General features: G+C 43.9%; 1 protein-coding gene across 2 annotated transcripts in view; it reads left to right on the forward strand.

The window, feature by feature from the left end:
• Dhx57 (DExH-box helicase 57) overlaps positions 1-11,460 on the forward strand; it is a 54,848-nt gene extending 43,388 nt beyond the window's left edge. For both annotated transcript variants that reach the window (XM_038320438.1, XM_038320439.1), the window contains 4 exons: positions 614-688; positions 3,642-3,776; positions 7,926-8,126; positions 10,816-11,460. In XM_038320438.1, the coding sequence (XP_038176366.1) occupies positions 614-688; positions 3,642-3,776; positions 7,926-8,126; positions 10,816-10,959 (555 nt within the window). In that variant the 3' untranslated portion in view covers positions 10,960-11,460. The remainder of the gene's footprint in view (positions 1-613; positions 689-3,641; positions 3,777-7,925; positions 8,127-10,815) is intronic.
• The last annotated feature ends 1,109 nt before the right edge of the window (positions 11,461-12,569 follow it).

A 12,569-nucleotide genomic window follows, 5' to 3' on the forward strand; every position in this document is an offset into this window, starting at 1 on the left:
TACTTCTTCCAGATGAACTTATGCTCCTTTGTTCTGAAAACAATTAGTATTTGCTGGAGAGTCTCAGTGTCTCACAAACCAGGCTTTCTCTCCAGGGTGCTTATCAGCACTGCCTGTGTTTATTTGTTTGTTTAAACAAACAAATAAGAGTTCGCTTAGGTCGTGCTGGGAGCTGCAGGGCTTGCCGTCAGTTTCACCTTGGCTCTAACGACCGACGGCTCCCTTAATCACATCACAGTCAAGAACACTGACTTTATAACTGCTCTGCATGCATCTAGAATCATTGTGGGCTCTTTAAAATGTGTCCTGTTTGACTATGGTCTGGAAGATTTATTTTCTGCTTAGAAAGAAATTTTATAATTGATAAAAAAGTAGATACTTTTTTTGTTTTAAGATAGACATCAAACAAAATACGATGGCTAGGTGTGGTGTGGTGGTCACACCTCTAATCCTAGCACTTGGGAGGCAGAAGCCAATGGATTGTTGTGAGTCCGGGGCCAACCAGGGCTACATAGTGAAACCCTGGTTCACAAAGAAGAAAGAAAGAAATACAATGTCAAACACATTACCTGCAAAAACATCTCATACGGATAATGCTGTGTTTCTCTCATAGGCCAACACTAATGCTGAGAACCCCAAGCTGATATCTGCGGTGCTGTGTGCTGCTCTCTACCCAAATGTAGTGCAGGTAACAGCACACTTTTCCCGAACCTTCCTCTGTCTTGTTTTATGAGCAACCAAAGGATAAACTTAAAATGTGCTCCTTAGTCATCTTAAAGAGATACACACAGCCTACAAAGTTTCCCAATTCATTTATTCTCCCAATCTATAAGGATAAATATTTTGTATAAAATGAGGATGTAAGTGAACCAACAATGCACACACAAAGAATGGCCGTTTAGTAGTACAAAGAAATGCAAGTTTACACAAAGAAATAGACTTCTTTACTTTTAAAGATGGCACACAAAAATTAAATGATTAATGCTGTTGCCAAGTGAGTCCTTAAATTACCACTCTTGATGAGAATAAAATTTATCTAACATCTTAACTGTGCTTTATTTCTAGGACTATTAGAGAAATTTTGCAAATGTGCATAAAGATAGAGCCAGGAGAACATTGACTCAGCAGACCATCTAGGTTTACAGTAGCATGTACCAGGTGTGTGGTGCACACCTGAAATCACGACACATGAGAGATGGAGGCAAGGATTGGAAGTTCAAAGGCAGCCTCAGCTACACAGTTCAAGGCAACATGGACTACATGAGACCCTTTCCCTTATTTATTGATATTTATTGAGCTATACATTTTTCTCTGCTCCCTACCCTGTCTCTCCCCTCCCCTCTTCAGTCCTCCACCAAGGTCCCCACGCTCCCAATTTACTATCTTGTATTTTTATACTTTCTACTTCCCGTGGAGATTAGATCTATGTAAGTCTCTCTTAATGTCCGCATTGTTGTCTAAATTCTCTGGGATTGTGGTTTGTAGGCTGGCTTTCTTTGTTTTATGTTTAAAAATCACCTATGAGTGAGTACATGTGATAATTGTCTTTCTGTGTCTAGGTTACCTCACTCAAAATAATGCTTTCTAGTTCCATCCATTTTCCTGCAAAATTCAAGCTGTCGTTATTTTTTCCTGCTGTGTAGTACTCCATTGTGTAAATGTATCACATTTTCCTTATCCATTCTTCAATTGAGGGGCATTTAGGTTGTTCCCAGGTTCTGGCTATGACAAACAAAGCTGCTATGAACATAGTTGAGCACATGTCCTTGTGGCATGATTGAGCATCCTTTGGATATAGACCCAAAAGTGGTATTACTGGGTCTTGAGGAAGGTTGTTTCCTAATTTTCTGAGAAATCGCCACACTGACATCCAAAGGGGTTGTACCACCTTGCATTCCCTCCAGCAATGCAGAAGTGTTCCCTTTTCCCCACAACCTCTCCAGCATAAGTTGTCATCAGTGGTTTTGATCTTGGCCATTCTCACAGATATAAGATGGAATCTCAGAGTTGTTTTGATTTGCATTTCTCTGATGACTAAGGATGTTGAACATTTCCTTAAGTGTCTTTCAGCCATTTTAGATTCCTCTGTTTAGGCCTGTACTCCATTTTTTTATTGGATTATGTGATCTTTTGGTGTCCAATTTCTTGAGTTCTTTGTATATTTTGGAGATCAGCCCTCTGTCTGACGTGGGGTTAGTGAAGATCTTTTCCCATTCTGTAGGCTGTTGTTTTGTCTTGTTGACCGTGTCCTTTGCTTTACAGAAGCTTCTCAGTTTCGGGAGGTCCCATTTATTAATTGTTTCTCTCAGTGTCTGTGCTGCTGGGGTTCTATTTAGGAAGTGGTTCCCTGTGCCAATGCGTTCAAGTGTACTTGCCACTTTCTCTTCTATAAGGTTTCAGTATGACTGGCTTTATGTTGAGGTCTTTGATCCATTTGGACTTGAGTTTTGTACATGGTGATAGATATGGGTCTATTTTCATTTTTCTACATGTTGATATCCAGTTATGTCAGTATCATTGTTAAATATGCTTTCTTTTTTCCATTTGATGATATGTTTTGCTTCTTTATCAAAGATCAGGTGTTCGAAGATGTGTGGATTGATATCCGGGTCTTCTATTTGGTTCCATTGGTCCTCCTATTTGTTCTTATGCCAGTACCAGGCTGTTTTCAGTACTATAGCTCTTTAGTAGTTTGAAGTCAGGGATTGTGATGCCTCCAGAAGTTCTTTTATTGCCCAGGATTGTTTTGGCTATCCTGGGTTTTTTGCTTTTCCAAATGAAGTTGAGTAGCATTCTTTTGAGGTCTTTGAAGAATTTTGCTGGGATTTTGATGGGCAGAGACCCTTTCTTAAAAAGAAAAAATTGCTGGGCAGTGGTGACATGTGTCTTTAATCCCAGCCCTTAGAGGCAGAGGCAGGTAGATCTCTGTGAGATAGTTTAATGGTGAAATTATAGGTACTTACAATGAGATATTATATAACTCTTGATAATAATTCTTTAGGAAAATCTTGAACAAATATAAAAATGTGTTCAGTATACAAAGTTTAAAAAGCAGGCTCTACAGCTAGATGATGTTGACTTTTAATCCCAGCACTCGGGAGCAGAGGCAGGTGGGTCTCTGTGATTTCAAGGCCTGGCCTACAAAGTGAGTTCCAGGACAGCCAAGGAAACCCTATCTCAGGAAAAAGAAAAAAGCAAGCTATCCAGCAGTCCTGGGCCAGAGATGGGTCAGTGGGTCAATGGGTAAAGGTGCTTGCCTTGACGCCTTGATGCCTACATTTTGAGTTTGATCCCTGGGACCTACATGGTGGGAGTAGAGAACCAGCTCATGCAAGCTGTCCTCTGACCTCCTGCACGCACGCACGCACACACATACACACACACACACACACACACATACACACACGCACGCACACCAGTACTAGGGAGATGAGACAGGAGGAGGACTGCAGGTTTGAGGCCAACCAAGGCTATGTAGTAAGTTCCAGGATAGCCTGGGTTGTACAGCGAGACCCTGCCTTGAAAAAATCGACAACAACAACAAAAAAGAAACAAAAACTATTCAAACAAGACATGTTTATGCCAAAGAGTGAGTCCTACAGAGAAAATGTGTATCTATCTTTATAAATTCTGTTGTACAGGTCAAGACCCCAGAAGGAAAGTTCCAGAAGACCAGTACTGGAGTTGTCAGACTGCAGCCGAAGTCAGCTGAGTTGAAGTTTGTCACGAAGAACGACGGATATGTGCACATTCACCCTTCCTCAGTGAACTATCAGGTCAGAACGGTGCTGTTTAGAGCGTTTGCTCCGGCACACTGTCAGATGAGAGATGCAGTCCCTAAGGCAGATGAGCCCTGCTCTGTGACTGCAGTGTCCCCAGAAGTACGTGCATTAGAGAAGGCTGAATCTGTGTCAGCTGACAACCTGTTTCTAGAAAGGAGCGCCATGTTGAGAAAATTGTACTGTATACAAAAGTGCCCATTCCAGCTCTCAAGTGAAAATTGTCTCTTTTAATTAGTTTAAGAAGTCATGGGCCAGGCATGGTAGCTCATGCCTTTAATCCCAGTACTCAGGAGGCAGAGGCAGGAGGATGTCTGTAAGCTGTAGGCCATTTGGTCTTCAGAGCAAGTTCCAGGACAGCTAGGGCTCTCTCTCTCTTCTCTCTCTCTCTCTCTCTCTCTCTCTATATATATATATATATATATATATATATATATATATGTGTGTGTGTGTGTGTGTGTGTGTGTGTGTGTGTGTGTGTGTGTGTGTGTGTTTTTAAGGCATGAGCTAATTACATCATCAGCATGTTTTTGCCAACCCTTTAGCTCTGTTCTTCCTTCAGCTACTGCTGTTGAGACTGCGGCCTCTTCCCTAGAGACTAAACCCATCCATGGTCACAGTGGCCTCCCTAGATGTCAACTCTAAGGGGCTTCACCTAGTCCTCAGCACACTTGCTTCTCATGTGGTTTTGACATTTCTAACTTCACTCCTCTTGAAACAACAATGTTCCCTTTGCTCCTGAAGTATCCTCTCCTGTCCCTGGTCACTGTCTCCGTTTCCAGGTCCCGTCCTGTCCCTGGTCCCTGTCTCCATTACCAGGTCACCCTCCCTCATCCCCCTAATCTTCTGGAACTCTCCCCAACCTTCTGCATTACTCTTACAAATATCTCGATTCTTTTCTTTTTGGTTTTTTGAGACAGAGTTTCTCTGTAGCTTTGGAGCCTGTCTTAGAACTAGCTCTTGTAAACCAGGCTGGCCACGAACTCACAGAGATTCACCTGCCTCTGCCTCCCGAGTGCTGGGATTAAAGGCGTGCACCACCACCGCCCGGCTTCGATCCTTTTCTTAAATCTTCATATATGGAGTCTACTGTAGACTCCCACTTGACCCTTCACATCTGGCTCCTGGACCTCAAAACCCACCTCCTCTACCATTCTGGATGCTGCAGCAATGCATACAATGGAACAGTGTTCCCCTACACCAGCAGGCTGTTGTCATGGTAAGAAGACACATTGCTTCTGTCCCCAGAGTGACAGTCTTGTTCCCCAGGAAACTTATGCTTACCCTAACATTGCCTGGCTGTGGGTATAGAGTACCTGCCTGCTGTGGCAAGGCCCTACGTTCAATCTAAAGATGAACAGAATTTCCTTAGTGTCTCTTTCCCTCTAAATCCCTCTACCTCCTCTATTCTATTGCCAGAGAGTATGAACTTGTTCCCTGTTCTTACCATGTTATTCTGTGCTGGAATTGTAAAATCCATGAAGACAGGAGTTTGATGCCTTTTTGCATTTCCAGAGTCTAGCGTGATGCATGGCTGAAAGGAGATGCTCAGTGAAGCTTCCAGGAGAGATGGAAGAGGAAGGAGCCAGGCAGAGTGCTGCATGCCTTAATAGCAGCACTCGGGAGGCAGAAGCAGGCCTGGTCTCCATAGTGAGTTCCAGGACAGCCAGAGAGCATAGTGAGACCTTGTCTCCACATGAAATAAAACAAGAGTAGAGTTGGATGCCAGCTGATGGTGGCACACACCTTTAATCCTTGCACTAGGGAGGCAGAGGCAGGTGGAGTTCTGTGAATTCAAGGCCAGCCTGGTCTACAGAGCAGTTCCAGGACAGGCTCCAAAGCTGCAGAGAAACCCTGTCTTGGGAAAACAAAACAAAAAACAAACAAACAAACAAAAAACCCAAAGAGTAGAGGTAAAATGAGGTTTGCCCATGATGCTACTGAGGAGATGGTGGTGAGCCACAGGAGGGTCTCCTTGAGCTCAGAGGAGCCTGAGGTGAGGACCAGGGGCTCGTCCACTCGTCTTGACTGCATCTGACTTCAGACAGCAGAGGCCTGGCTTAATGTCATTTCTCTTTTCAGTTAGCCACATGGAAGACAAAATTATTCACACATCCATGCAGTACCAGTGGTCTGATCTCTGTGTTGGGCTCTGTTTTAGGCTGTAACTAATGTGGGCCATGAAGGACAGGAAGTGAACAGGGTCCTCCCTCAAGCAGCTTGTTTTGGCTGGGGAGATAGGTGGAAAATAAGCCAATACTGGCCAATGGCAGATGCCCTAGAGAAGAAGATACAGCAGGTAGCAAGACTGAGAGAGGGGCCCTTTCCTACAGGGCAATCTGGGACGAACCCTGAGTCGAAAGCAATCAGGTCCTAAATGAAAAGCGAGCCATACAGATCTCTAAGGAGAGAACATTCCAGTGTAGGAAATAAGTGTCAAGACCATGAGGTAAGAGTGTATTTGGGAAGTCCCAGGATGTGCAGGAAGACAGCAGACGGCAGAGTTCGGGGGTGTCTGGTCAAGTCAGAGTGCCAGGAGGTGTGAGGAACAGGCTCCGGTCATGTCAAACCTTGCTGGCCATGGAAGGGAATTTAGATGTTTAGCTTTTGGGGAACTATGGGAGCGATCCCTGTGGCAGCGCGGAAGGCCGTGGTTCCCAGCGAGGTGGCTGGAGTGCTGGTGAGAGCGCAAGTGTCATCTCCTCTGCACCGGAAACACGGCTGTCAGGACGGGGTCCAGATGGAACTCGTGGGGCCTGAACGGCTGGGCAAGTGGAGATGAGGAGCTATAGGGAGAAAGAACCAAGGATTCTTTTAGCTTGCAGAGCACCAGGTTCAGTTCCCAACACCTACATGATGGTTCACAAACATCCATAGCTCCAGTTCCAAGGGATCCAATGTCCTCTTCTGACCACCCTAGACACACATACATGCAAGCAAAACACTCACACAGAAAATAAAATGAATAAATCTAAACTATTTTAAGCATTATACCATGTATACATGTATCATAACATCACAAAAGGCCCCGTTAAACATGTACAATTTTACCTTAGTGTTCAGTTAAAAAAATGGGTGCTGGGAAGATGACTCAGCAGATAAATGTGTTTGATGCTCAGCGGTTAAGAGCACTTGCTGCTCTTCCAGAGGTCCTGAGTTCAATTCCCAGCAACCACATGGTGGCTCACAACCATCTCTAATGAGATCTGGTGTGCAGACATACATGTAGGCAAAACACTGTATACTAAATAAATAAATAAATAAATAAATAAATAAATAAATAAGGGTGTTTGATGCCAAACCTGACAACCTGAGTTCTGTCTCTGGGACCTTGACAGAAGAAGAGAACTGGATCCTGCAAGTTGTCCTCTGACCTTTACATGTGTGCTGTGGCACATGTATGCACCCACCTGTCCACACAGACAAAAACGTCTTCTTAAAAACTTTGTTTGGGGGCTGGAGAGATGGCTCAGAGGTTAAGAGCACTGGCTGCTCTTCCAAAGGTCCTGAGTTCAATTCCCAGCAACCACATGGTGGCTCACAACCATCTGTACTGAGATCTGGCGCCCTCCTCTGGCGTGCAGGCATACTTCGAGGCAGAATTTTGTATACATAATAAAAATAAATAAATCTTTAAAAAAAAAATTTGTTTGGACACCACCAAAAGGTTATTTACTGCTGTTTGTTTTCTTTTTTATATTTATTTTATTTATTTATTATGTATACATTATTTTGTCTGTGTGTATGCCTAAAGTCCAGAGAGGGCACCAGACCGCATTACAAATGGTTGTGAGCCACCATGTGGTTGCTGGGAATTGAACTCAGGACCTTTGGAAGAGCAGGCAATGCTCTTAACCTCTGAGCCATCTCTCCAGCCACCCTGATGTTTGTTTTCTATGTACTGTGGTAGGAACCCAGGCTGTGTGTGTGCTAGGCAAGTGCTCTATCACTGAGCTACACACCCCTCTTAACAGAGAGATGCTTAACAGTGTTCGATGCTGATTAGATGTCTGAATAGATAATCCAGTAGGTAGTCACACATAAAAGCATGAAGCTCAAAGGAAAAGTAATTGGGAGCCCTTCTTGGCAGCTTTGGAATCCGCAGGACTGGTGGGAATCATTGTCATCTGAGGTTTTATGTTACAGGTCAGACACTTTGACAGCCCCTACCTGTTGTACCATGAGAAAATCAAAACTAGCCGAGTGTTCATCCGAGACTGCAGCATGGTGTCTGTGTACCCCCTGGTCTTGTTTGGAGGAGGCCAAGTGAACGTGCAGCTTCAGAGGGGAGCGTTCGTGGTCTCCCTGGATGATGGGTGGATCCGGTTTGTAGCTGCTTCCCATCAGGTAAAGGAATAGCTGATGTGTTTAAAGGCTCAGGTCCTGAAGAGCGATGATGATGTAAAATGCACAGCAGAACCAATGGACAGCAAGGGCGGAACCACATAAAGCAGAGAAGGACCCTAGGAATAGTGCCAGGAAGCACCTGGGTTAGAATTGATGGAAAGGTTTAAGGTCAGAGTCTCCATTATTTGGGAGGCTGAGGCAGGAGGATTACTGTGAGTTTGGGGACAACCAGAGTGACAGAGAAAAGCCTTGTTTTAAAAACAAACAAACAAAACAAGCAGAATCTATAGAGAGGGTGTTGGGACTTCCGTAATATCATACAACTAAGCAAAAATAAGTGGATAAAAATCACCCTGATCACCCAAGAACACTACATACAATCACAGTCAAAGACTATTAAACAGAGCACTTGTAGTCAGTTATTAAAACATCATCCTAATCTTTCCATTACCATGAAAAAAAATGTGGTCAGGCCATAGCTCATTTTGTAGGACCTGGGTTTAATCTCCAGAACCACAAAAATAAAGCAATAATTAATTAATTAATTAATTAATTAAAATGAGGGGCTGGAGAGATGGCTCAGAGGTTAAGAACACTGACTGCTCTTTCAGAGGTCCTGAGTTCAATTCCAAGCAACATTTTGGCTCACTACCATCTATAATGAGATCTGGTGCCTTCTTCAGGCCTGTAAACTTATATGCAGACAGACACTGTGTACATAATAAATAAATCTTCAAAAAAATTAATTAAAATGAAAGGAACTGTGTATAGTAATAGTCCCAGTCACCTAGGAAACTGAAGCAAGAGGATCAGCTGAGCCAGGTACTTAAAACTAGCCTGGGCAGCATAGTAAAACCTGAGCATATACCTCAGTAGTAGAGCATACAGTCAGCAGGTATAAGGCTTTGTATATAATATCCCAGTACTATCAAAAAAAAAGTGGAGCCGGGCGGTGGTGGCGCACGCCTTTAATCCCAGCACTCGGGAGGCAGAGGCAGGCGGATCTCTGTGAATTCGAGACCAGCCTGGTCTACAAGAGCTAGCTCCAGGACAGGCTCTAAAGCCGCAGAGAAACCCTGTCTCGAAAAAACAAAAAAAACAAACAAAAAAAAAAAGTGGAAAAAATGGGTGAAATTAATCTTAATGTAGTTTATTTAAACTAACATACCCAGGATGTTTTAATTTAAAAAGCTACTGAATTACTCTATAGTCTTTTTTTATATTAAGTCTTTAAAGACAGGTGTGTATTTACACTATTGGCACATCTCATTTTGAACCAGGCACAGTTTATACGCTCATTTAAATAACCATATGTGACTAGTGACTATCATAAATCAAGGGGCCAGACAAGGCTGGTTTGGTGCAGCAACTTAGTGACAATAAAGGCCCTCTCAGCTTGTGTGTGCAAGATAACTGCCCTAGATCCTGGCTCCACATCTGTACACCATGCCATACCAGAGAGGAGACAAATCTGCAGACTTCTCAACCCTAGTAAAGCCTCCCTCCTAAGGTATGGCAGTGGCATGTGTTTATAATCCTAGCATTTGCACACTGAGGTGAGTGGTTCATTGTGAGTTCAGTGTGGCCATCCTGGGATACCTAGTGAAACCACATAGTGAGAACCTAGCTAAAGCAAAACAGAAAGAAAAAAAAAAAAAAAACTTGCATCATGGTAATACCTATAATCCCAGAATAAGAAGTAACAGGAACTCTTGACCAACCTCAGCTTTATGAGGCTAGTCTGAGCTAGCTATATAAAATCTTGTTCAAAAGGAAAAAATAAAAAGGCAGAAAAAGACTGGCGAGGTGTCTTAGCAGGTAGGGGTGCTTGCTGCCAAACCGAGAGCTGTAGTTAGCCCTCAGGACCCGCTTATGAGGAGGAGGAATGCCCTTCTGCAGGCCGTCCTGACCATCACGGGCATGCTGCGGCCCAAATGCACACACAAACACACCAAATAAAAAATACAAACATGGCTTTTAAGAAACTCCCACTGGGACTGGAGAGATGGCTCAGTGGTTAAGAGCACTGGCTGCTCTTCCAGAGGGCCCAGATTCAATTCTCAGCACCCACATGGCAGCTCACAACTGTCTGTGACTCCAGTTCTGGGGATCCAACACCCTCACACAGGCATATATGCAGACAAAACACATAAAATAAAATTTAAAAAAAGCTTAGACTGAACATAGGGCTCACACCTGGAATCCCAGCATTTTGGAGGATGAGTTGGAAAGATTTGTGAGTTTGAGGCTACAGTCTGAGCTACAGTGTGAGACTGTCTCAAAAACCCAGCAAGGCTGGAGAGGTGGCGCATCAGTAAAGTACTTTCTGTGTGAGCAGGAGGCCCTGAATTCAGATTCCCATTTACACACCCACATGTATGTGCACATGCATGCACACACCCACATGTATGTGCACATGCATGCACAGACACAAGGTCAGCAAGCGGTACCATGGCTCACAGGCTGGGGTGAGAAGATAAAAGCTCCAGGCCAGCCCGACTACATAGCAAGAGCTTATCTTTAAACAAATAATAAATAGATGTGATAGAGATAAATTAATAATAAATAGATGTGTTTATAATAGGCCTCATTAGTATATTGCAGAATGATAATCATGATTGGATATTTCTCTACGAAAGCCTTCTTCCCCTTTCCTCCCAGCACAGCTAACACTGTGTTTTCATTGTAGATAGCTGAACTGGTAAAGGAACTTCGCTGTGAACTTGACCAACTCCTCCAGGATAAAATTAAAAACCCAAGCACGGACCTGTGTACGTGTCCTCGAGGTTCTCGGATTATCAGCATGATCGTGAAGCTTGTCACCACACAGTAGCCCCGAGCTGGGGCGCCTGCTCGTCTCCACCCCTGCCCCCTGCAAGCCACAGCAGCACTTTCTACCTCCGACTGAAGACCTGGGGCTGGCCCTGGGGAGCTGGGGACACGTGGCCCGAGTGCGAGCCAGCCAGGCTCCACACCCAGGAGACATTTCCATACTCGTGTTTCTGAAGGCATGGGGGCGCTCCCGGCACAATTTGGAGTGTCAGTGGTAGGACAGTCTAAACCCAGCTTGCCTCTTTGTGACTGCACCAGACTGAATGAAATTCACCTCATAACGCAAAAGTGAGTGTTTAATACAAGTTTCCGTCTTACTCTGTATTCTTCTACTTTTTATTATGCTCTGTCTATACATGGTTGATAATCCTTTTCTCCTGTTTTTTATTGGGCATGAGAAATGTTTGGTTTGGTTTTCCCCCATGATAATAAAGGCTTAACGGAGAGAGCTCAAATGAGAGAAAGAAAATCATGCGTCAGGAAAAATAAAGACTTCATCCTAGACTTGGCTGTGGAGCAAATTCATTGGCGATGCATTGCATTCTTATTCATAAAAGATCAGCTTTTTAAAAAGAAGCAAAATCCTGTCTTGAAAAGAGAAAAATCAGGCTGAAGAAATGGCTCGCTCAGTGATTAAGAGCACTGGCTACTCTGCCAGAAGGACCGGGTTCAATTCTCAGCACCCACATGGCAGCTCACACCTGTCTGTGACTCCAGTTCCAGGAATCTGACACCCCCACACAGACACACATGCGGATAAAACACCAATGCACATAGAAAAAAAAATAAAATCATTTTTTAAAAAAGGAGAAAAAAGCCGGGCAGTGGTAGCACACTCCTTTAATCCCAGCACTTGGGAGGCAGAGGCAGGCGGACCTCTGTGAGTTCAAGGCCAGCCTGGTCCACAAGAGCTAGTTCCAGGACAGCTAAGGCTATTACACAGAGAAACCCTGTCTTGAAAAACAAAAACAAAACAAAACAAAACAAAACAAAAAAAAACGAGAGAGACAGAAATAAACTCACAGAAAAGCAAGTTACTTAGTTCTGTGAGGGTACTAAAATGCAAGCTGGCCTCCTCCACAACACCCCTGTTAAAAGCAGAACAAACCTGTTTCCATTCTCTAAGTTACATTTAAGAATCTTTACTCCAGCTGGACAGTGGTGGCACACCTTTAATCCCAGCACCCAGGAGGCACAGACAGGTGGATCTCTATGAGTTTGAGGCCAGCCTGGTCTTGGTCTACAGAGCAATTTTCAGGACAGGCTCCAAAGCTATTCAGAGAATGGGGGTGGGGGTGGATCTTTCCTGTGGACAGAAGATGTCTCAGCAGTAAGAGCACTGGCTGCTCTTCCAGATGACCTGAGTTCAGTTCCCAAATCCTGAGTCAGGTGGCTCTAGCCTCCTCACACCAGACATCGCAGTGAAAAATGTATTTAAGACTTTAGAAACTCTAGGCTGCCCCAAATTAATACATTTAAAGAGCTTAAACTAAGCAAATATGTTTTAGTCTCTAAAGCACCCACAGTATTCAGGTTCTGATTTGCTGCTGAAACTAAGCTCTCATTTCAGAATGAATGGAGCTAGGCCCCTTAGAAGAAATAGAGGACTGT

Source organism: Arvicola amphibius, chromosome 2, assembly GCF_903992535.2.
Source record: "Arvicola amphibius chromosome 2, mArvAmp1.2, whole genome shotgun sequence".
Classification (NCBI taxonomy): Eukaryota; Metazoa; Chordata; class Mammalia; order Rodentia; family Cricetidae; genus Arvicola; species Arvicola amphibius.